The sequence below is a fragment of the Protopterus annectens genome, chromosome 2.part2 (genome assembly GCF_019279795.1).
Source record: "Protopterus annectens isolate FY-2018-M chromosome 2.part2, PAN1.0, whole genome shotgun sequence".
Lineage (NCBI taxonomy): Eukaryota > Metazoa > Chordata > Ceratodontiformes > Protopteridae > Protopterus > Protopterus annectens.
The window spans coordinates 972,749,238-972,775,484 of record NC_056730.1 but is presented as its reverse complement, the minus strand read 5'-3'; the positions used below and the strand labels follow the sequence as shown (position 1 = coordinate 972,775,484).

At 40.6% G+C, this 26,247-nt stretch overlaps 1 protein-coding gene across 1 annotated transcript in view; it reads left to right on the top strand.

The window, feature by feature from the left end:
• FER (FER tyrosine kinase) overlaps positions 1-26,247 on the top strand; it is a gene marked incomplete in the record, with an annotated part of 3,568,968 nt that overhangs the window by 1,680,885 nt on the left and 1,861,836 nt on the right. Inside the window, 1 exon segment of the mRNA XM_044064275.1 lies at positions 839-928. Coding sequence (XP_043920210.1) covers positions 839-928 — 90 coding nt within the window.

Sequence of the window (26,247 nt, the reverse complement as noted above, 5' to 3'; positions counted from 1 at the left end):
TAAAGCTAAATATGCTAAGTTGGTTACACTTAAAGCCATGTCTTTTTCTAGAACAACAGGGGTTTATGCTTCCCTGATGGAGGAGTGTTCCGTTATTGGTGAGCCTTGCACTGTTGAACGAAGCTATGCTTCAGGTGAAGCTTCTTCAGTGCTTCCTATTCACATACAGTCCCGTACTCTGCCACAGTAGTCAAATGCAGAAGTGCAACAAATTCTGATAGTTGTGACCGTGTCTTTTCAGGACTTGAGAGGCATGACATTGCATTAGGTGCTCAGTTGTCTTTATGACCTTTTGCTTTTCCCAAATGCATGGTTTCTGTTTTCTTGCCATGTCAGTAATTCAAATATTTTCTCTTGTATAGTTTTAACTGTGCTTTTTAGTTTACATTTGTAATTGGTTTGTGCTATCACCTTACATTTGCGTGTTGTGTTTATACTTGATTGCATTTTACAGAAATTTCATTTTACATTTGTATCATTTTTTATATATTCCAATATTCTCTTCTTTCATTATGTGTTGCTTATAGGCATTTAAAAATAAAACAAGTATTAGGCATTTAAGAGTGTTGAAATAAAACAAGTATATATGTATGTGTATATATATATATATATATATATATATATATATATATATATATATATATATATATATATATATATATATAGTTTAATTCTGGAATGATTTTTGTACCCACCAACACTGTTTACCATTAAACTAAAACAAGAAATATTACTGAATTTCTGTACTTCAGAAAGTTTTATCATTGCGTGTCATAGAGAAAGCATTTTTGGTATCTGTTTGGTTTGCTAATATTTATATTTTCATATAATTCTGTAGGACAAGAAAGAGAAACTTTCAAAGTTTGAAGGATTACGCTGCTCGATAGTAGGAATCCTAAGATCCCCCAAGAATGCACTGGGTTCATCTGTAAGTAAATCTTTTCAGAAAGTTGAAATGTGTTTTCTGCATGCATTACACTGGAAACCTTTTTCACAATATGCTGTGTAACAGATAATGTTCTTCATGTTTCACTGTTGCAGTCATCACAGTTGGGTTATCTGCCTGCAGGTTGCCCTCAGTCGGCCCGAATACCAGAGTCTTGGGATTTCTGTGTCAGATTTTGTCGCCTCTTCCATGACGTCAAGTCGTCAGGGTTATAAAACATGCAGCCGACACCATTACATCAACTTTTCTTGCCGCACGGGAGCCCGAAGCAGAAGTAGTTCGCAAGTGCCGGTCGGCCACTACCTGAAATTTTCTTTTTTCGAGTTTCAAACCTGAATACTTCTAAAGGTAATTACCCTGTTGGGGATCCTTTTTTCTTGCTCTAACCGATGTCAGAAAGTTAACAATTGTCTTGCCTGTGGAAAACAAATACCTCACATAGATTTTCATTCTTACTGCGTCACCTGTTTAGGCCCAGACCATGACGTCCCTCGCTGTCGGTTTTGTGCCTTGTTCAACACCCGAACTGTTTGTTGTCGTGTTATCTTTGTTACTAAATTCTTTCACTCTTCATTCTCTGTATTCCGAAATGGCTTTGGTAAGCCATCTGACTACCAATCTTCTGAAAAAAACGTAAGGATAAAGACAGAGACAGACCGCATAGATCCAAAACTGCTGACAACGCTTCCATTAAGCTAGTCGCCAGTCTGCCGGTACTCAGTGAGGCGCCTTCACAACCCCTGATACCCACTTCTACAGATTCGCAGGCCTCTGCTGAGACCCATTCGGAGTCCAGTATGCCGCAAGATGCTTCTTCGATTATGGAGCCTGCGGATGTCTCTACCTTAGATGGGTCCAGTACCGCTGTGCAGGCAACAGCTTCTGAGGGTGTATTCCGACATTCCAATGTTCATATTAAACCAACTACTTTGTTTCAGACTAAAACGACAGAGTTTCTCAGGCCCAGAGTTCGCACTATGCCTAGAAAACCAATGACCAAAGCGCATGCTCAAGCTCCCATGCCACAGAAACAAATGCTTAGAATGGCTGAAGACCTTATAACTCTAATTAGGGGAAGCTAGCCTTCCCCCTCTAAAAGACAAAGATTTGATTTCTCTTCTGATTCAACAGACTATGAGTCTGATGACTCTGATCCCTCTGATTACTAGGACATACCCTTATCTATCTATCAGGATTCAGATGCAGAGGATTCCATTCCCTCTGCCTCCCCTCCAGAAGACTTTTCTTTTGGTGAAACCTTGCATACCTTAAGAGAGCATTTCCGCTGGGAATGCCAGGAGTACCCACAGTCCAAAAAGAGACTCAGAGAATTTTTAGACTTGCCTCAGCACAGGCCTCTAGCTATACCCCCTGTCCTGGATATGGTAGATAATGTTTTCGTGGAATCCAGTCTTACTCTTGATACTTTACCACCACCTCCTAGAAAGCCTGACAGGTGCTACAGAGTACCTGACTCTCACAACTTTCTTTTTAAGAATCCCACTGCAGATCCAGAGACCATTTCCCAGGGACTTAAAGGTATTAAGGCTACTACAGCCAAAAATCCTACCTCTTCAGACAGGGATTTGAGGGCTTTGGACAGATGGGGCAAGAAGGTATATACCTCTGTAACTCTTACCGTCAGGGTTTTAAATTGCCAGAACCAGAAGCATATTATGTAACTAATTTTGCAGAAAGTAAAGATTTACAAGATTTAATACATTCTGCAAACCAAGTCAGTAAACATACTTTGCAGTGTGGTTTTGATGCCTTAGATGCATCTTGCAGGGCTGCTGTCACTGGGTCTGTACTGAGAAGGCATGCCTGACTGTAGGAACAAATCTTGCCAGACCATGTCAAAGCAAAATTACTAGATGCTCCATTAAACCAGGGATGTTTATTTGGCACAAAAGCAGAAGAGGTTCTTAAAAAGATGAAGGAAAAAGCTAAATCTATGCAAACTGTTAAAGATTTCTTACAGGTACAGCCACCTAGATTCAGTAGGCATTGACCTACAAAAAACTGGTCCTTTCCAGTCCCTACCAGATCTTCTCAGCCCAAACCCAGGAGCAACAGACCACCAAGGCTGCAGTCTCAGGGTACACAGAGATCTAAACAATGGAGTGCTTCCCCCTCCAAAAAAGAGAGTGGTAAGCCACCCCCCTATGGAAAAAGTTCACAGTGACTTGTCCTTAACCCTTCCCAGCCATGCCCAAGTACTTGCACCCCTAGGAGGAAAACTCGCCCGGCATGCAAAAAACTGGATGTCCATTACTCAGGACCGATGGGTCCTAAACATTGTATACCAGGGATACAGATTCTACTTCCACTCACTGCCAACCCCAAGCTGGTTGCCATACCTTCCTCCAAAGCAGTGGGCAGAGACTCAAAAGCAAGTACTTTCTCTTCTCAGTATCAAGGCTATTCAACCTGTTCCAATAGAGTAAAGAAGACAGGGTTTCTACTCCAGACTGTTCCTGGTGCCCAGAAAAGAGGGCTCTTGGCACCCTATCTTGGACCTGTCTATTCTCAACACCTTCCTGGTGGTCCCAAAATTCAAAATGCTTACACTACAACAGCTGCTTCCTATGCTAACCAAGGACTCCTGGCTAGTCACCCTAGACCTAAAAGAAGCTTATCTGCACATTCCCATAAGGGAATCTTGCAGGAAATATCTATGTTTCAGGGCAGGCTGTATGCACTATCAGTCATCTGCACTTCCCTTTGACTTATCTACTGCACCCAGGGTATTCACAAAGTGCCTGGCTCCAGCCATTGCATACTGCAGGCAGAGAAAAATTCTAATTTATCCATACTTGGATGATTGTCTGATTCAGGCGGACAGTCAGAAATTGCTACTTCAGCACCTGGCATTTGTAAAGAGACTTCTAACTTCCCTGGGGTACACCATCAACGAAACAAAATCACATCTGGTGCCCAGCCAAAAGATTGTATTCCTGGGAGCAAGCTTGAACACAACTTCCCAGATGGCATTCCTTACTCCAGAAAAGCAGGTTTATTTGACAAACTACTTCAAACTAATGGCCACCAGAACCCAGCTATCTGCAAGAAAAATACTGCAAGCCCTAGGGTTCATGGCCTCATGCAATCTTCTAATTCCATATGCAAGACTGCATATGAGGAAACTTCAGTGGTACTTAAAAAGACTCTGGTGCCAATATTCTCAGGACCTGGAAACAATTATTCCTATCATTCCTTGTCTAAGGACAGAGTTTCTTTGGTGGGCAGAGGCTTGCAACCACAACAAGGGACTCCCTTTCACTCAACCCCTCGCCGTACAAACCCTGACAACAGACGCATCAGACTATGCATGGGGAGCTCAGTTGGCTGGCAAATGCATTCAAGGCAAATGGAGCCCAGGACAAATTCTCCTACTTATCAATCAAAAAGAAATGTTAGCTGTACAGAATGCTCTGATAGCCTTCAAATACCTTATCCTTCCAGGACAACTCTTGATAAAGACAGACAACACCACAGTTATGTGGTACTTAAATAAGCAGGGGGGGAACTCATTCCTACCCACTCTGCAGGTTAGCCATGGCCCTGTGGAACACAGCCTTGAGCAACCATGTGCACCTGCAAGCTCAATTCCTGCCAGGCAAACAAAATTCACTGGCAGACGACTTAAGCAGAAATCTACTGGACCCACACTGGTGGAAACTGGAACCCACCTTATTCAAACTTCTAACTCACAGGTGGGGGATAGCAGACGTGGACCTGTTTGACTACCCACAAAACCATCAATTGAGCAAATTTTGCACCAGAAATCCCCACAGACAAGCATGGGAAAACCTCTCAATTTATGCCTTTCCCCCTCTGCCCCTCCTCTCAAAAGTACTACTCAAGATCAAACAGGACAAACCAAGGACAATCCTTATTGCACCAGACTGGCCCTGACAGCACTGGTACCCTCTCCTACGCAGTCTGGCAGCAGTGCCACCCTGCACCTACATCATACCCCCTCCCTGCTATCCCAGCAGGAGGGACAGATTTTGCATCCTCAGTTGCAAACCCTGAACCTTGCAGCCTGGCTTATTCCTTGAATACACCATCAGCAACCCTCAGCAAACAGGTGCTGAACATTATCCTTGAGGCCAGAAGGCCTAGTACTAGGAAATCCTATTCAGAAAAATGGAAAAGATACTTTTCTTGGATCCAGTCTCAAGGAAAGGTCACAGCCGTGCTTATCTTACCTCAAATCCTAGATTACCTAGCAGAGCTGCTCCAAAAAGGCCTATCCTTCTCTTCTATTAATATTCATGCCTCGGCCATCTCAGCTCATTATAATACTGAGCCACCTCTCTTTTCTCACCCTCTGGTCAAACAGTTCCTGAGAGGAGCTAACAATTTAAGACCCCCGAGGAGAGCTCCCACCCCTGCCTGGGACGTTAACTTTATACTAGAGAAGCTCACGCTTCCCCCTTTTGAGCCTGCTGCTACAGCACAGTTAAAATTTCTTTCTTGGAAAACAGCCTTACTTCTAGCCATCACTTCAGCAAGAAGAGTGTCTGAGTTACAGGCACTAATGGCTGTGGAACCCTTCATTATTTTCCATGCTGACAGGGTTTCCCTCAGGACTAACACATATTTTATGCCCAAGGTGATATCCAGTGTGACTCTAAACCAATCCATCCATTTACCAACCTTTTTCCCTAATCCTCAGAATAAAGGGGAAAGGATCCTGCACTCTTTGGATGTACACAGACAACTCGGGTTCTACCTTGACAGGACTAAGCCTTTCAGAAAATCTGACCAGCTGCTAGTCAGCTTTGCTACAGGGGCAGAGGGCAAGGCCATTTCAGAGCAGCCCATTTCCAAATGGATAGCACACTACATCCATTTCTGCGACAAACACCATGGAAAACCTACCCCATGGTATCAGAACTCATTTCACTAGGGCTACCTCAACCTCTACAGCATTTCTCAGGGAGTCCCTACCAGGGACATCCTGGAAGCTGCAAATTGGCAGCAAGCATTACCACTTACCTGTCTTTTCTAAATCCAGAGCTGGATTTGCCACAGCAGTCTTACAAGGCCTGCTAGTCAGCCCTACTATTACTTGACTGCCTCCACCCTTCCTCAGCTTTGGGAATCAACGCAAGTGTGATGACTGCAACAGTGAAACACGAAGAACATAGTACAGTTGTGTAACATAAATGTAGATGTTTGAGTGTATTCACTGTTGCAGAACTGGTCACCCTTTCTCCAGCCCCCTGACTCTTCTATGCTTTCTACTTATACTCTTTTTGGCCATATCTTATGGCTATGGTATTTACTTTTTACTGGACGTGTTTCACACCATGTAATTGCTTCCTATTTTGGGGGCTCCTGACATCTGGGCAGGAAAAACAGATGTAATGGTGTCAGCTGCATGTTTTATGCCCCTGACGACCTGACATCATGGAAGAGGCGACAGCATCCAACGCAGAAATCCCAAGACTCTGGTATTCGGGTCGACTGAGGGCTACCTGCAGGCAGATAACCCAAGTGTGATGACTGCAACAGTGAATACACTCAAACATCTACATTTATGGTTAAGTGTACACAACTGTACTTTATTTTGGTATAATTTATTTGAGTGATATATTTAGTGTACTCTTATTGGGTCTTTAATTTCCTTGTATTCTAGTTTCAGGTTTCTCTTTTGAAGTAAATGTGTGCTGTAGGAATCTCTACAGCTGAATTAAGTGTATTGATCCTAAGTATGTAGATAAAGAATGCCAGCATTTCTGGAAACACCCATTGTGCAGTGCTAACATAGTCATTGTTTTTGTACTGTTTTATGTCACACCTTGTACAGACACAAATGCTGGTTTGTGAATAGGCATACAGTGACCTGATCATCATGGTAATTCTTGCACATTGACTTACTTGGACTTTAACTAGAAGACATACTCTTTGTGTACTGTAGACATTGGTTTAGGCAGTTTACTGCAGGGAACATAAACACACTTCTTATACATGCATGATCTAACATCAAGTTACATTCCCGGCCTCTCTTAAAGAGACAGTTGTATTAGTAAACTGCATTAATGCACTACAGATGAGTTTCAGAAAAGATTCCCTATGCATACATAGTTTGATGCAGCAAAACGGGGCAGTTTATGCAAACATGGGAAATGCGATTCTGAGGCATAGTTAGTCACATTGAGGAAGACCTCATCAGCTGATTTGCATTTTTCATAATCAGGTGTAAAACAGCACTTTTGTTGGCAATTACCGGTGCCAGTCTGTGCCTTGTGTTGGGACCACCCGCTTTACTCTTCCCCCACACACAGTGTCTTTTGTCTATTGTCTAACTGTAATCCTCTATGATTTACCAGAAAATAAAGAAGGCAAATGAGAGGCATTCTGAAATCAGGGACAGCTGGGTGTGGTTGCAATGCTTTACATTATATGATTTATTTTTTCTTTCATTTGATCACAATGACATATGAGCTTTGTTCGACTAAGAAAATGGCTATAATTGCTGGCCACATTTGCTTGTATGTCTGTGTGTGTGTGTGTGTGTGTATGTATGTTTCTGTGTATGTGTATGTGACTTTATCTGCCTCTGCATGCATATTTATGTGACTTTGTGTGTTTATGTTCATATTAATACTTTTATAACTTGCTTTTGGATATAAAATACTTTTAAATGCACTTACTTATACTGCCGCAAATTTGAAACATTAGGCAAATAACTATTTTGCTTTAAAATGCTTGGCCTCACAACACCTTTTGGCATACATTATTTCCCCAGTAATGCCCACCCTGTAAGGCATTACTATCTTTATAGAACACTGCCAGTGAAATGCTTGTCTATCCCTCAGCTGCAACAGCACTCAGAATGCAGCTTTCATTCAATGATTAAGAGCAGTCATTTCCCGTTTTCCACTTCAGAGAATCCACTTAAATCATTGTGTGACTTTCCCACTTCTTTATCTGCAGTATTGCACCTCAACAGTCACCACACAGCCTTTACCTCCCCTTTGTTACACAGTGCTGTATATTTTCCTTTTTTTAAAAGAAAATAAATCTCTCCCAAATATAAGCTTAAGTTACTGTTCAAATAATCTGCCTTTCACATGGAAATATGTGGTCATAGAGGTCACACTGAAAGTAAATGGAATTAATCTCACCTGTCACACTGTTGCCTAAGTTTTTCTAGTTGTCCTCGCGAATAGCTGGGAAGATTTTCCTAAGCAGTGAGATACATTCATTTTAAACACATGATCTCACTACTTAGGGCACTCATTAAGGGTACTTGGACTGGTTTACCAAGGCCTTTTAATTTATGGCATAGGAGATGCAATATTGCAGTTAGAATGCTGTCTTACATTCCATGTTCAATTTTGTATTCATTCATTCATTCATCTGAGGTGCTGAAAGTAAATTATTTTGTTAGTGCAGTTAATATATTAAGAAAATACTTTAATGTCTCTTGAGGATACTTTGTCTGTTGAATGGGGTGACTTTTATTGTCAGATATTTTCTAATGATCTTCAAAATAAAATATCAGAAAACTTTAGTTATCTTGGCACCTGCAGTTCTAGCTTTGCTGTGGGTGCCAAGCTCCATCACCTGTTATAAAGGAGAAGAGGAAAAGCTTAGCTGTAGCATTTTCTAGAAAAAAGGCCTTTGCTTTGCTTTGCTTGAAACTGTTAACAAATAACACTGACGTGACTTAACAGTTTTTCACTTAAACTTCATAAGTCTTTATTCATAATTTCATCACGAGCTGATGCTTTATTCATATTTGTTTAATCATAACTGACAGTTGGTTTGCATCTAGAATAGCTTCACTGTAAAATTGTTAAATCCTTTGTGAAGTGTGGCATAACAAATGCTGAAATGACACTTGAGGTATAGATTTTATCTCTACTTCAGCTAACACCACTGGCTTTTGCTGATGTAATTTGGCTTGGTTGATGTAATCAGAAGAGTGTTGTTTTATTATCTTTAACATGTATAGCTATGTGAAACTCATATTTTATAATATCTTTCTTATTCTATCATTTGATTTTCTTAGCTATTACGTTATGCTGTTTCTTTACTCTTAGACTGCCTCTGAATTTTCATTTCTTGTAGAACTTTTTTTTTTCTCTTGTTGCTCAGCTTCTGGGTTGCCAGATAATATTGCATGTTATTCTATTATTTTTTAATTCAATCACTTTTCTGTATCCCTTAAATGATAGTATTTTTTATTTTAATACTTCCCATGTTCATCTGCATTGTTCAGTTCATGCTGTGATTTCCAGTTCCATTCTTTTAGAAGTTTGGAAACCTTACTATAAACTGTGTTATTACTTTTAATTGAACTTTGTTTTTTTTTCACAGTATTGTGATCTTTATGAGGATTTGTGTATTGTTAACCCAGATGTGGTGCACAGAGATGAAGCTCTGACTTTTTTTTTCACAGTATTGTGATCTTTTTGAAGACTTTTCTTTCTCTTTGCTGTAGCTGGGATAAAAAAAATGTCTGACTGTGACCTGGATGACCAGAAGTCAGAGCCAAGTGGAGGATGGGAAATGAATGGCTTTTGGTTGGCCTATGGGGGGGGTTATGATTATGGTGGTCATTTGCTGCTGTGCAAACATGACAAGAAAGGCCATTGCTGTGAGTATTTGGGCTTTTTATTCCAGTCTTGGATGCACGTGGAAATGTGTATGCGTCCAGGTAGAGAATAGAAGGTCCCAACAGTTATATGGGTGATTATGTCAGCCAATGGAGAAAGGGACTATGATCTTAATTAAATGCCTCCATAGTTGCCACTAAGCATAAGATAAGCTGCTAATTGTTGGAGGAGGAGTTGAGTAATTGTTTGTCCAGGGACACTGTGCGGACACCATATAGCTTCTGTTGGGGATGGGGGCGAGGTAAGCCAGACTTATCTGGATATGCATCGGGGTTCTTCTGTGCATCTAGCATGCTAAGGGAGGGAATGCTGGCAGAGCACAGACTACCTTCCAGCTATTTGTTCTCAGTGGTAGTGCCTTGATGGTTGGCAGGTGAGACATGAAAGAGCACCTATCAAAAACAGAATGCACGGTTATGTTGCCACTGGTGTCCATCTGGTCACTACCTGGCGTGCTGAAAGACCTCTCATAATCTGCTTTCATTTTCTCTTTATTTCCTCCTTATTTATACAGATTATACCCACTATGTCTTCCCTTTTGGTTGGCTTCAAACAGCCTAGTTCAAATCCTGATCTTTAAGATAGCATATTAATCTCACATTTTACGTGCTATCATGTGTTTCCTATTGTGTATTCAGTAAGTTTAAATCATCAGCTGTGGTTTTTAAAAGACAATCAGCTAAACATGATAACTGTGTAAGTTTGTCAAAATCTTGCAATGAACATTTAAGAGACTTATAAATGCCAGCCCTGGTCATGCTTTTCTTTAGACATTTATAATCATAGTAGCCTTGCACAGTTGTGATTTTTATGATTGTGTATTATTAGCCAGGTATGGTGCAGATAGAGCCATGATTGTGGCCCAGATAATTAGAATTTATTTGGTGGATTGGGTGCTAAAACTTGGTTTTGTTTTGACTGTTATCTAAAGATATAACATTTACTACCTTCATATAACTGTAACACACATTTGTCCTCATCCTGTAGCAACTGTAGCTGCAGATTTTTTATGAATCTTATGAACTAATCCAGTATTCTTCCTGAAACCAGATGTCTGTAATTATACCTATATCAGAATTATTTTGTGTTAACTCTTGATGCCAAACTGTGTTTTTGGTGTTCAGATTTCGTACGTTCATTATTAAGTGCACGTATCCTAACTCAGCTTTCTTGACTGCTAGAATTGCAGGAAAAAAGATGTGACTTGTCTGTGTATGTCTCTTATCTGCCATTGGCAGGTGCAAGCCTTAATAAAACAACCAATGTGGCTTATCTGTGATGTAGAAACTCCAAAATTCCACAACCTTTGTCATACAGTAAATAGGTAATTATTGAGTGTGAAAATATGATTATTACTACTGCTAAAGTACTGACTCTTTAAGGTTGCACTTAAAAACAAGGTTAAATCCTATTTTCAGTTACATAAAATAGCAGTTCAGTCATTTTTCTTGTTGCCCTATGATAGTTTCTTGAACTCATGTAATGGCTGCATAGATGCACAAATATACTGCTGATGTTTTTTCTCCAGCATCAAATGTTTTCCTAATCCTAGACTCATTTGTCTCGACCTCACTCCAAAGAAGCGAGTTATTAGTCTATGCATATTGCTAATGGAACCGACTCTGTCAACAAACTATAAATAAAGTAAATAAATAAATTGTTGTTATGATGGAAAAAGTTATTTGTACCTTTTGTCATGGAATTTCCAGTAAGCAGAATGTGTTCCTTTATCCTTTCAAATGCATTTCTCATAGGTTTTTACTAAGTTTACGGCTAAAGGAGACCCTCAAGAATCTCAGCCACATCACCTAGTACTGTTGGAAAATAGTCCCCCCCCCATTAAGTAGACATTCTTAATGAGTCCTGGTTTATTTCATTCATTTTTTTCCTTTGGATTTAATGATATGGTTACAGCTTTTTCTCATTTTAATTTTTGTTGTCATTCTGAGCAAGCTCTGCATTGGTGACTTGAGAAATGCAGAAACAAGTATTCACAGTAGTTTAATATGTTTTGTCACACTTCTGTAACTTACCTGTTACGTTACCATATGTGGTGTAAAAAGCACTGATCTGCATCCTCATTATATCTGCACTACTTGTTCAGGCATAAAGAAGCACTTCATAAAATTTTCCCTGTGCTGATGACAGTGAGGTTTAACATTGGTCTTTAACCGCAATGACATCAACTGAGAAGAAAACATGAGAGTAATCCATAAACTTTATTGGATGCAAGTTGCACATGCACAAAGAGGCATCCATTAAATACTCTGGGCAGCTAGTTTACATGATGTCAGGCATGAAATGCTAAATTTATTTAGGACATGGTTTTAATACAAAGTTTACAAAGATTTTTATTTAGAAAATATCCCAAATAAATATAATACACTTTTCCAAGTTTTTGGGGGATGTCAAATTAATGATTTTAAAACAAAAGCTATAGCTGTAAAGGGTCTATATTAGTTTGCAGAAATTTTATTTCGGCAAAGACCTATTCATCGACCCCTAGTCAGCAAAAATGGCTTCACCGATTAACTGAATCTGTCAAGGGCAAGGAAATAACTTGCCCGCAGCACAGTGAACCAACATCTGAGTGATTTGAGCCCAACGGGCCTTTGCCTCCACACCCCCTTAATTATATATACTAACTCCAAGATCGCACTACAGTGGAGAAAAGGGCAAAGTTCTGTAGGTGGCCAACTATGTCTTTGCCCTTGGCAAATTCAGCGAATCACTGAAGTGATTTTCAATGAATAGGGGTTGAAGAATAAAGCCACGGTGGTGCAGCGGTAGCATTGTCGCCCACAGCAAAAAGTTCTCCCGTTCGATTCTCGGCTGGAGCACCTTCTGTGTGGAGTCTGCATGTCCACCCCGCGGTCGAGTGGCATTTGAAAGACATGCGTGAATGAGTGTGCCTTCGTTGAAGATTGGGCATCGGGCTGGCACCTTAAAAATCGACTAACAATCATTAGTGGCTCGGAGTTCTGCTGTGGCGATCCCTAATCGGTAAAAGCCGAAAGAAGGGGTGGAAGAATAGGTATTCACTGAAATAAAATTTCAGCCAACTGATATAGACCCGCTGTAAACTTTGTACCCACACGTGAATTGGTTCAGCAATATCCATATTTATAGCGACGTGTTAAAATGCAGTATTTAATAGTATGGATTAAAATAGATTCTGTTATGGCAGCTAAGGACGTATGGGAAGAGACTTTAAAAGATGATACAAAAACTGAGAAAGTGTAAGCTCTTGCCTATGGATATGGTAGCAAGATAAAAATAGTAAAAGTGTTTTTAGAGCTTTTAGTTTTATACACAGGTCAGGCATATTTTTATCAACAAGAGGAGAATTTGTGGATAATTAATGAAGAGTTGACATGTGTATCTGGATGGGGAAGAGGACAAAAGTCAAGTAAAATAAGATGGTCTTTCCAGTACAACAAGGTAGTTTAGGATTAGTCGATTTGAAGGAATATTTTAGAGATACACAGTTAATGTTCTCATATATAACACAAGCAGAAAGTTACATTTCAAAGTGAAAAGGAATGATGATGAATCAGGGGGATGGAATTTGGAAATTAGGAGAGAGTAGGATTTTAGATGGAAATCCTTAAGGAGAATAGCAGTCATATAGAATATTATATTCATAAAATAGCAGAATGTATTCTAAAATCTAAGCCACCATGGGAATGGAGAAAGGAGATGCTGCCGATAGTGATGGCTGCAATTAGGGGTGCCGAGAACAAGCAGGAGAGCGCTGAAATTTACTAGCGGAAGCTGGCAAAGGAGCCATAGTATTGGGAACAAGTAATTAGAGGGGGAAAATGTAATATAATGGGAATTCGCTAAGAGGTTGACATAATGGTTAAGGTATTTACCTTATATAAATAAGGTACAGGTGTACGTTCTCACATGGGGTAACTGGCTAAGCTTAAAATGGCCCACAAGGGCAGTTAGTCTAATACTAATCTATGAACCTATGAAGAATTGTGGACTTCAGGCTAGAGACTACCTTCCTTATCATGGATTGATATGAGAGTTTAAGCAAAAAGAAAAGGGCAGGAGAATACTAAGTGAAAGACCTGCACTGGATGAGCTTTTAGCTGAATGTCAAATAGAAGCTGTTTTTAAAAAGAAGGTATTAGTAAGGCATTTAAACTATTGCATGATAACTAGAAGAATCAATCAGATGAGGTCAGAAAAGTTTGGGAAGAGATATTAGATAAGCAAATCACAAAGAAACAACCTGAGTACCTAAGTATGGCTCCCAAATATGCAACAAAGTCTACAAGATTTGGGATTTTTGCTTGGAAGTGTTTCACTAGGTACTTTTATACCCCAAGCAGACTCCAAACAGTTCTTCAGGTAGATGGCAAATGTTAGAGATGTAATGGGGAAGAAAGAGGTAGCTGAGAGCATATGTTTTGGGAGTGTAATGAGTTGGCAGCCTTAAAAAATTCCCCACAGAGTACTCTGTCAGGAGTACTGGGCAAGCAAATGAGTGTAACTAAGTAAATTATTTTTTGAAATGGGATACACAATCTGAATTGCTTAGACATAGTAAACCCTTGTTACTTTTAATTCTGGTGTCTGTCAAAAAAGCAATTAATAGAAAATGGAAAAAGCTCACCCAGGCTCTGCCACAGGTTGCTGCGAGGGGAAAGGTTAGTTTGCTTTTGATTTCTTGTACTTTGCATTACTTTATTGCCTTTTTCTGTTTTGTATATTGTGATTTGTTTTCTTTACACTGTGTTTTATTTGTATTCTGCTTTTAATTGCATATTAAAGCTTGAAAAGAGACCACAGCTGTGTCTCTTGTGAGTCAGACAGAAATTAGAACAGGTCAGTTAAGAAGACACAGAAGTTAGAATAGGTCAGTTAAGGTTAATCATCTGCAAACTGAGGGAGTGAGATAGGAACTAAACCTTATATTTAAGGGGTAAAATAAAACATTTCAAAGCTTTACTGGAAGAAGCTCACCCAAACTCTGCCACAGCTTGCTGTGAGGGAAAGGTTAGTTTGCTTTTGATTTCTTGTACTTTGTATTATTTTATTGCCTTTTTCTGTTTTGTATACTGTGATTTGTTTTCTTTACACTGTGTTTTGCTTGTATTATGCTTTTAATTGCATATTAAAACTTGAAAAGAGACTACAGCTGTGTCTTTTGTCAGACAGATTTTTCCCACTCTCCCACACTGTTACTGTTGTGTTCTTAAACACCACTGTCTTTCTAGTTGCTTGTCCCTTATGTTAATTTGACCATATACCTCCTTCTCTCTCTGCTTTAACTGGCTGGTGTGAGTAAGCACAAAATTATCATTTTGTGGAATCACTCCCCTTCAACTACTAAAATGTATTGCGCCTTGACTCTAGTAGAAGACCAGGTTTGAGTGAAGTTATTTCAATAGCTTGCATTTTAAAATTGAAAAGCCTCACTAGATGACTAATTTGTAGGTTCCAATTTTAAACCTATGTAAAAGTAAACATTTTTAGTGTAAATTGTAGCATAGATATGGTTTTGTACTATTGAGTGGTCGAACCTTTTGAGTGCAGGGTGTTGATTACCTAGTAGTGTATGCTGCCTTTAGGTATTACTGTGCAGTTAATATGTGTTGCTGTTTATAATATTTGGAACAATGTTGGTTATTGTTTTGTTATCGTTGTTATCACTATCAACTTTAAGTTAGAATCAATATTGCTGTCTTTATTTTAACATTAGACAGTGAATTAACTATATAAAATTGTTGAACATTTTACATGTATTGTAATACACATCATTTACATGCTTTAAAACGTATACCTTTTAGAAAGTTTTTTGCTTATTTACTCATTCATTTATTTTAATTAGTGTTAATTACTTTAGTGAGTGTGTGTATTCTTTGATTGGCTAACCCTCTGTAAGGAGGGAAATGTTTGTGCTTTTAAACAGTGGAGTTTGATGCTTGAATTTGTCTGAAGAAGTCTGGCCATTTGACCGGATAAAAAGCGCTTCACATTTTTTTGTTTTATTAAAATTTTCAGTGGTTTGGAGTTTCCTTTCGCCTCCATTTCAGTATTTTACTTGTTTGCTCCCTTTGTTTTCTGACTAAAATTTATTGGCCATCCCACTGTATTCCATAGTACCAGAATACAAAAGTACCCACCTCCTCACAATCTATCTTGCTGTTTTAAAAATAGTGGCTCTCCACTTAGACAGCTAAAATCCACTTTCATATCTAACTGCTTAGTGCACACTACAGTGCTTAGCATAAACCATTTTTTCATTGTACCTTTAAACATCGATTGCATTGCAAGACCACAGGTTATTAGAGACCCCAAATTCTGCCTCTTTCAGTAGTCATCTTGGGATTAGTGCTTCTGTTTTCTCCTGGTGAGAGAAGGAGTACAGGAACATTATTTCCTGAAGACTGCTGATCATCAGAAAGACTAACAACTGCTTTATAGGTGACAACTTGGAATCTGTGCTTATATTCTGGTCCTGGTGAGAGAAGGAGCAAAGTGCATTGATTCCTTACTGTTTCTGGTTGGAGAGGGAATGTCTGTGCTTAACATTTCTGATTGGTCTGGTTGCTCTTCAAGGCATCCCTCAGGAAAAGGCTACAGGCCTACTGACCCTTGCCTCATCTTGGACAAGACTTTGGATCACTAAACAGGCTGTGGCCTGATTCTCATCTTGGGATTGGTGCTAACATTTTGCTTCTGGTGAGAGAAGATGCAAAGGAGTATTGTATCCCAACAGAGTGAAGCTGTAGTGAGACGAGCATTAGTAGTAGCCAGGCAGTAGCCATTCATTTACCTCCCCACTTTTCATCATTCTTGACAAGCTAATTCTTTGTTTTCAGAAACTACTGCTTGATTTGTTTCCAACTTCAGAATATCTGCCTAAATACTTGAACCTTAAGTTTTCAGGGTCTACGTATTAGTTTCCCTTCAGGTGTTTGGCAGTGCTCTGTACAAACTCAGACACCTTAAGTGAAATATTTCCTGTAAAAGCACAATTGAAATTTCTCCAATGCCTAGATGCACATAGGACAACTAGTTTGCAGTGACAAGCACTGTCCGCATAGTTGCAAACTGGATACTCCTGACATTGATTGATATTCTCACTCCAACTGTTTAAGCAATAAAAAAGGGTCTGTTGCGATGGATATGAACTTTCCTACTGTCTCTATTATTGGCTTGATGGGTATGGGCATCCTGAGGCAATGTAGAAATTGCCTCATGTTTACTGACAACCAGTTACTTCTCAAACAAACCGATATGGTATGTGAGAGATGTATTTACACAATATCACCGGAGGCAAAGCTGTCACATAAAAGTGCTCCTAATGTCATTAAGGTTGTCAGTAGTACACATGCTGCACCCATCATGTACGATTCAAAGCATACATATCAACCCACATATGCTGAGGCAATAAAGTGTAACCTTGCAAAGGTAACATTTAATTGCTAAGCATGTATCCGATAAAGGTCCCAATCATTTTTTTCTGTTTTTATGGTGATGAGTTTTTAGCGGCATCAGGATGGTTGATTATAAGAGCCACACTGAGAATCAGGAGCTGCACTGAATCATTAGGTTACAAGCTGATAAGTTACTGAGGTTGAATGAACAGGTCTCTTTAAGACCCATTCTGACAGCTAGGGAACTTTTTAGGTAATTGTATTAATTTACTGGCTCTTAGTGCTGGATGGTTGTTTTGAATTGCTCATAAATCACTTGTCTTATTTGATTGGAAGATTGCTCACACTGTTTTTCTATTTCATTGAAGCTGGATTTTACTAATTCATATGGTCTGAAAAAGCACTTGTGTATGTAAAAGAGCTCTTGCAATTTATTTTTATTTTTGCAGTAAAGTCTCGTATTGTTATTGCCTGGCCATGTGTTTGTGCTGTAACCATTTTTCTTTTATAAATGTAAGTTTACCCATGTCACAAGTGCTGACTCAATAAAGGGGTTGTTTGTTTTTAAATATGGGTGTGAAGAACACAAAAAGAGGCTTATGCAAAAATTCTGTTGACTAGATATCCAGAAAACATAGCTATAAGTTGTACTAAAAGAGTGGCAGGGTACGACACAAAGCTAAGGCTGCTTTTATGTCTTTGTCTACCAAGGAGGAACCACCCTAAAGGGTAGCTGTGGGTAATTTAGGTTCTCTTAGTTCCCAAAACAGTGCATATGTGAGGTATGCCTTGGTGGTGGTAGACTGCCACTAGGTGCCATGCCTTGAGGAGGTGGTTTGTCCAAGTGCTTTATTGGAAATTTTCAGCAGGGTGATTTTTCCTTGGGAAATACTGACAGACTGAGGTACTTACTTCAAGTCGAATTTGCTGACCTGTTTGTAGAATTAGTGTGGTATACAACAGTTAAAAGACTAATCCCTACCCTCAACAAACAAATGGTTTGGTGGAGAAGTTTAACTCTAGTCTTAATACAATGCTGAAAACATTCACAGACAAATTTAACCTGAAATGAACGGGTATATGTACTATCACCTTTTCATATAGAGGGTGGTGGCCCAAAAGTCCTTTGAGGTTTTTATTATTTCATTTAGTTTATGGTCAGAGAGTGATGGGGTCAAGACTTAAAATGTGATTCCCACAAAGAGTCTGTTTTGGAACATGTCCTTGCATTTTAGGACAAGGTTTAGGCAGCCATGGGATTGGTATAGGAGCACTAAGCACAAGGACAGCAGTAAAAGATTTGATATGACTGTAAAGCTAAAGTCCAAGAATAGCCAGTAGGAGAAAAGGTTATGTTGCTTATTCCTTTTCAAAAAATAAGATGCGGGCAGCATGTGAAGGTGCATTTACAGTTGTGAAAAATTATGTGATGGATCCAGGCTGGAGGCCAAAACACAGACTCTACCTTGCTAACATAAAGAAGCCTAGCCACAGCAGAGAAAGAGAGAGAGAGGGACTGTTGTTCAGTATCTGCAGTAGGTTACAGGAGGAATCAGAGGGAGACCTACTGGCCCCATCTGACACCTCAGTGTGTGAGGTTAGTGCTGCCAAAACAGCTGCCTCCCACCAAGGTTCAGAAAGTGGGAACAATGCTACTGGAGTTTGGGAGCATATTCAGTGCAAAGCCACAGTGAACCTGACTGGTGTAGTACCAAGTGTACACAACGATCTAACAGTCAATCAGAAAGTCAGATGTTTAATTATCAAGATCAAGAAGAATTGGTAATATGGTCCTAGCCTGTTATCAAAGATGTGCATGGTCTTATTAGACAAGGAGCTGGGAAGTGTGATTAAAGAAATATATCTTTTGTCCAGTTTCTTGAGAATTTGATTGCTTAGGTCTAGAAAGGGATGTATATGGACATCTGTATGGAGCCTGCAGTTATTTTTCTAGTTGATGTGCAGCTTGCAGCAGAGATGGGAAATGTTAAAAATATGTGCAAAGTCTGCACTTGTTTTTTTATAAAAGGTGTTAGGGTTTGTTTAAAGTGAAATTAGTTTCACAAAGGCACGTACATTAACAAATCTTTAATTTTTCCCCATGTCTGATACTTTCTACCAAAGGTTGTATTGTCATAAATGGATTAGAACTTCCTACAGAGCTGAATGACTTTGCAGACAGGATGCTTTGATTTGAAAATGTGAATCCTAATGGAAATAGGGGAATCTAAAATGCTTTTCTGGGTATTGAGGAGAAGCTTTCCATGTGAGGACCTTTTGTGCCTAATCTCCACCTAGAAAATGTAATGGTTAAGGCTTAATAGGCCATTGGAGGAGAGTTTCACCCAGATGTCAGTTTTGTTCATCAAACATATATATTATACTCTTAAAAGCCTACCACATACAGAGAACACATTATGTAGGCATCTCTTGCTGTCTTTCTTGTTTGTATTCGTTTTCAGTCTCTTTTGGCTGTCTGAAGTCTGACATTATTTTCCCCTCCTTCTGTCTCATGCATCATCCACAACTGCAAAGAAGTACCACCAGAGTCATCTTAAGTCAGTAAAGAAGAAATGGAAAGGGAATCTGTATTTGTTATTTTGTCAGCATTACCAAAACTGTTCAGATCAGTTCTTTCAAATCTACAGAATCAAATGGTGAAGAATGCATGTTAGTACTACATTTTCAAAATGTGATTGTCACTTAGATTTTCAGTAGTACCGAATGATAGGGCAGTTAGATCATGAACCCCACCCAGAAGCTGAAAAATATATGTATCGTTCATCATATCTTAATATTCTGTGCTGTACTGATGCAAGAGAATTGTGGCGCTCTGCTATATTTTCAGTTGGTATACCCTAAAAGGTCTGTGATGGGGCTACTATATTGATGTGGTTTGCTTAGAGTCTGTTCATTCTGTTCCTATGATGCAGTTTGTATTCCTGTAATATGACAAAGTCTGGGTGATGTAAATGAGATATATATATTTTTTTGCATTTAGTTATAACATTGTCATGAAATCTTGGCTTCTTAGCTGGAAATAGTGATACCTTTCTGTTATAATGAATCACTGTAATCTATGCTTACTTTAAGCTGCTAAAATGTATTTTGTTGTACACTTAATCTATTTTTTTCTATACAAAGTTGGTAAATTGTAGAGTTTTGATAAGCATTCATAGCTGTAATTTGTGAGCATTCCCAAACCCACCCCATTCTCTAACACGGATCTGGGTTTTCAGCTCTACTCGTGTATTTGTGACCTGATGGTTGTCACTTCTTAGAGCTGTTGTGACATATGAAAAGTACTGGCAGTATTCCATACTGTCTTTAATCGTCTGTCATTACATGGACAGAAGCATCAGTTCACTGGACAAAATGTGAGTACTTAATTAGTTTATACAGTGACACTGTTCTTTGGGCGGCCGTGGTGGTGCAGCGGTTAGTGTTGCTGCCTCACAGCAAGAGGTTCTCCGTTTCGATCCTCGGCTGGGGTGCCTTCTGTTTGGAGTCTGCATGTCCTCCCTGTGGCTGCGTGGATTTCCTCCGGGTGCTCCGGTTTCCCCACACATCCCAAAGACATGCTGTAGGTGGATTGGACACTCTAAATTGGTCCTAGGTGTGAGTGTATGCATGTGTGTGCCTTCTGTGGAAGGTTGGGCACCGGGCTGGCAACTCGACACTGCAAAACTCCACTGATAATCTTGAGCGGACAGGTGATCCGCTGTGGCGACCCCTAACCGGGAAAAAGTCGAAAGAAGAAGAAGACTGTTCTTTGTGTAAAGATTTCAACAACTTACTCTTTGGAAATGAATTTCTTTGAGGTATTTGTGTTTCATTGTGATGTTCATCGTGTTACACTGCTGCAGTCATCACACTTGGGTTATCCTGCCATCAGGCGGTCCCGCAGTCGGCCAGAATTCCAAAGTCTTGGTCCGGCGTCGGTTGCTGTCGCCTCTTCCCTGACGTCAGTGCACCAGGGGTATAAAAGATGCATCCAATGCCATTTTCTTCAGTCTTTCTTGCCGTGCGGTGCCCGAAGCAGAAGCAGTTTGCAAGTGCCGGTCGGCCGACTCCTGAGATTTTCGAAGTCGAATTTCAGATCCGAAGTTTTCAACAAAGCTAAGTACCCCGTTGGGGAAACTTTTTTCTTGCCTCAGACCGATCTCAGAAAAAGTTAATAATTGTATTTCTTGTGGAAAGCAAATACCTCATAAGGACTTCCACTCTTACTGTATTCCATGCCTAGGCCCTGATCATGACGTCACTAGTTGTCGGTTTTGTGCTAGATTTAACAAACGTACTATTAAAAGGTGTTTTGAATTTGCATTGCACTACTTTGGCCGAAGGTTCAATTATACAATGCCGTCAGATCAACCGACGACCGCAATATAGAAAAAACGCAAGGATAAGGATAAAGACAGACATCCGAGGTCCAAAACCGACGACGAAGCCTCTTCTAGGCCAGTCGCCGGTTCGCCGGTTCTCAGTGAGGCACTTTCGCAGCCCCTGACTCCCGCTACCTCAGAGCCACAGGCCACTTCCGACTCTCACGTGGAGACAACTAGGCCTCTGGAAACTCAAGGTATTGGGCCTATGGAAACTAATCCCTCAGATGGGTCCAGAGCCGCTGAGCAGGCATCGGCTTCTGAGGGTGTTTTCAGACCTTCACAACTTACCATTAAAACTACAGCCAAGACAAAAGTACCACTAAAGACAAAGAAACAAGTACAGCATTCTCCTGGGCAAGCCTCCATGCCTAAGAAACAGATGCTTAAAATGGTCGAAGACCTCATTACTTTAATCAGGGGCTCCCATCCCCCTCCTGAGAAAAGGCCTAGGCAGGATACAGACTATGATTCCTCTGATCAGGTTTCCATTTCCTCTGATTCCTCTTCAGACCAAGGGTACTCTCTACCCCCCTATGAGGACTCTGATGCTGAAGAATCTATCCCTTCAGCCTCTCCTCCTGAGGATTATTCTTTTGGGGAAACTTTACATACCATGAGAGAACATTTCCATTGGGAAAGTCAGGATTACTCAGAATCTAAGAAAAGGCTCAGAGATTTCCTTCTGTTGCCTCAGCACAGGCTCCTGGCTATTCCGCCTGTGCTAAATATTGTGGATGTCGTGTTCTCTGAATCCAGCTTATCTCCCAATTCCTTGCCCCCTGCACCAACCAAGCCAGATAGGTACTATAGAGTCCCTGACTCCCACAAGTTTCTTTATAAAAACCCTTCTGCTGATCCAGAAACTGTTTCCCAGGGTCCAAAAGGGGTTAAGGCTTCCATTGCAAAAAATCCAGTACCCTCTGACAGAGATTCCAGAGCTTTGGATAGATGGGGGAAGAAAGTATACACATCTGCAACTTTAGCAGTAAGAGCTTTAAACTGCCAGTTTCACATGCTTAAGTACCAACAATATTTAACAGGAAATGCTTGCAAGCTCAGAAGCTCCTGATTGTAAAGAAATGCAGGATTTATTGCATGCAGTTGAACAGGTGGGAAAACATACTCTGCAATGTGGTTTTGATTCTCTAGAGGCCTCTTGTAGAGCCGCAGTTACAGGTTCAGTGATTTGAAGGCATGCCTGGTTAAAAGAACATAGTTTACCTGATCATGTTAAGGCAAAATTATTGGATGCTCCTTTACAGGATGATACATTGTTTGGTGTTAAGGCAGAAGACTTGTTAAAGAAAATGGAGGATAAAGCTAAATCCAGGCAAACAGTCAAGGATTTTTTTACAGGTACAGCCACCTCGATTTAGCAGAAATTGGCCTACAAAAAATTGGTCCTTTCCAGTGTCAGACAGACCACAGAGAGGCAAATACAGACGCCCAAGAGGCAGATCTCAACCCCAAGGCTCAAACAGACAACGACAGTGGGGCAACTCAACCCCAAAAGGAGGTGAGGACAAGTCTCAACCTTACAGGAAACAGTCACAATGACTTTCCTCTTCGTACAACAAGCACTTCCCTTTTGGAAGCCCCCTTGGGGGGAAAACTAGCACTTTTTTCTCAAAACTGGCAAACAATCACACAAGACAAATGGGTTCTAAATATTGTGTCTCAAGGTTACAGGTTCCACTTTCATACCTTACCAAGGCTAAAAAGAATGCCAGACCTGCCACAAAATCAATGGGCAGAGGCACAGAAACAAATTTCAGCCCTCATGGACATGAGAGCTATTCAAAAAGTGCCACAGCAGGAACAAGGACAAGGATTTTTTTCAAGACTCTTCCTGGTCCCCAGAAAGGACAAGGCCTGGAGGCCCATATTAGACCTTTCAATTCTAAGTACTTACCTGGATAGTCCGAAATTCAAAATTTTGACATTACAGCAGCTTCTATCCATGCTGGGCAAGAATGCATGGCTGGTTACTCTGGACCTCAAAGAGGCATACTTGCATGTCCCTATCAGACAAAATTGCAGAAGATACCTCAGATTCAAAGCTGGTACCATGCACTACCAATTCTCTGCACTGCCCTTTGGCTTATCTACTGCGCCCAGGGTCTTCACAAAGTGCCTGGCACCAGTAATTGCATTTTGCAGACAAAAAGGAATTCAAATATATCCATACCTGGACGACTGCCTCATTCAAGCAGAGACAAAGGACATTCTTCTACAGCATCTGGCATTTATAAAAAGGTTGCTAACTTCTCTAGGGTACACAGTAAACGAAAAGAAGTCAAAACTAGTACCCTCGCAACAGATTATATTCCTGGGTGCCAGCTTAAATACAACGGCCCAGATGGCTTACCTCATGCCAGACAAGCAGGTTCAACTAACTCAGTATTTTCAACTACTGGCAAAAAAGTCCCATCACCCTGCAAGAAAAATTCTGCAGGCCCTGGGATTCATGGCATCCTGCATACTACTAATACCATATGCCAGACTGCATATGAGGAAACTACAATGGTACCTAAAAAGTGTTTGGACTCAGCACTCTCACAGTTTAGAAGCAGTAATACCACTGATTCCCTGCCTACAACAGGAGTTTCGATGGTGGGCACAGGCATGTCACATAAACAAGAGTCAGCCTTTCACCCTACCCACAGCCAGGCAGACTCTAACAACAGATGCCTCGGATTACGCCTGGGGAGCACACATGGCAGGAAAATGCATTCAGGGCAAGTGGACCACAGACCAGATGCATCTTCACATCAATCAAAAAGTGATGTTGGCTCTGCAAAATGCCCTAACAGCTTTCAAGGACCTTCTGCATCCAGGACAATTATTATTAAAGACAGACAACACCACAGTAATGTGGTACATAAACAAGCAGGGGGGCACTCATTCTTACCCCCTATGCAGGCAAGCCATGACCTTGTGGAACACAGCTCTAACGTACCAAGTTCACCTACAAGCACAATTCCTGCCAGGAAAGAAAAATACTCTGGCAGATGATCTTAGGAGAAATATCATGGACCCTCACGAATGGAAATTGAATCCACAAATCTTCAGCATGGTAACGCAAAAATGGGGATGCCCAGACATAGATCTATTTGCCTCCCCACTGAATTGCCAACTACAAAAATTCTGCACAAGGACTTATCACAAACAAGCATGGAAAGTGGATGCTCTTTTATTCAGCTGGAAGAACCTAAAAGTTTATGCCTTCCCGCCTCTGCCTCTCCTTTCAAAGGTACTCTTAAAAGCCAGACAAGAGAAACCACAGATGATCCTGATTGCTCCAGACTGGCCATGTCAGCACTGGTACCCTATCTTAAGGAACCTAGCACAAGGCCCACCATGGATTTTGCCTCAAATTCCACACCTTCTGTCTCAACAAAACAATCAGATCCTACACGGTCAGCTCAAAACCCTAAACTTGGCTGCATGGCAGATTTATTAGTCAAACAGGCAACACCTCTCTCTAAAGCGGTTATGGATGTCATTTTGGAGGCCAGGAGGCCTAGCACCAGGAAAGCTTACTCAGAAAAATGGAAGAGATTCTGTGCCTGGAACCAGGCTCAAAGCCTAGATCCTCTTGTCCCAAACATTCCTCAGATTTTACAATACTTAACTGAGATGCTGGACAGAGGCCTATCCTTCTCATCAATTAAGATCCACGCCTCTGCCATTTCAGCACATTATAACACAGATCGTCCTTTATTCTCTCATCCCTTGTTAAAGCAGTACCTCAGAGGGGCTAAAAACATAAGACTGCCCTGGAGAGCACCAACACCAACCTGGGACCTCAATTTTGTTTTGGAAAAGCTGACCATGCCACCTTTTGAGCCAGCCAATACAGCCGATCTAAAATTTTTATCATGGAAAACAGCTCTGCTCCTGGCAGTAACCTCAGCACTAAGAGTCTCTGAGCTACAGGCATTAATGGCAGTGGAACCTTTCATAATTTTTCATTAGGACAGGGTTTCTTTAAGGACAAACCCTACTTTTATGCCAAAGGTGGTGTCTAGTGTGGCTCTTAACCAAACCATCCATTTGCCAACTTTTTATCCAAACCCCCAGAATAAAGGGGAGAAACTTCTGCATTCTTTGAACATACACAGGCAGCTACGCTTCTACTTGGACAAAACAAAAGCTATCAGAAAAACTGAGCAACTGTTTGTAGCATATGCTGCAGGATCACAGGATAAGGCTATCTCAAAGCAGACTATATCCAAATGGATAGGACACTGTATTCATTACTGCTGCACACAGCATGGGAAATCAGTCCCAAATAGCATTAGGCCACATTCCACCAGGGCTACAGCCACTTCAGCGGCCTTTCTCAGAGGAGTACCTACCAAGGAAATTTTGGAGGCTGCAACTTGGAGTTCAGTACACACCTTTACCAAGCATTACCACCTGCCTCTTTACTCTAAATCCAGAGTAGGATTTGCCACTGCAGTTCTGCAGGGTCTCATAGCCAATTTTAACTCTTTATAGTCCAGTCACCCAACTTTAGCTTTGGGATTCTACCCAAGTGTGATGACTGCAGCAGTGTAACGCGATGAACATAGTACAGTTTTGTACCTACCATAAATGTAGATGTTCGAGTGTTCACACTGCTGCAGTCCAGGTTACCCTCCCTCCATCCCCTCTGAACTAGCTGGCCTTATCTATACCTTTCTATCCTATACAACCTTTGTGGTGTATTTGCTTGTGGCTGAAGGTATTGCTTTTATTTTATATGTATTGCCTACCTACTTGGGGGCACCTGACATCTGGGGCAAGAAAAACTGAAAAAAATGGCGTCTGATGCATCTTTTATACCCCTGGCACACTGACGTCAGGGAAGAGGCGACAACAACCGATGCCGG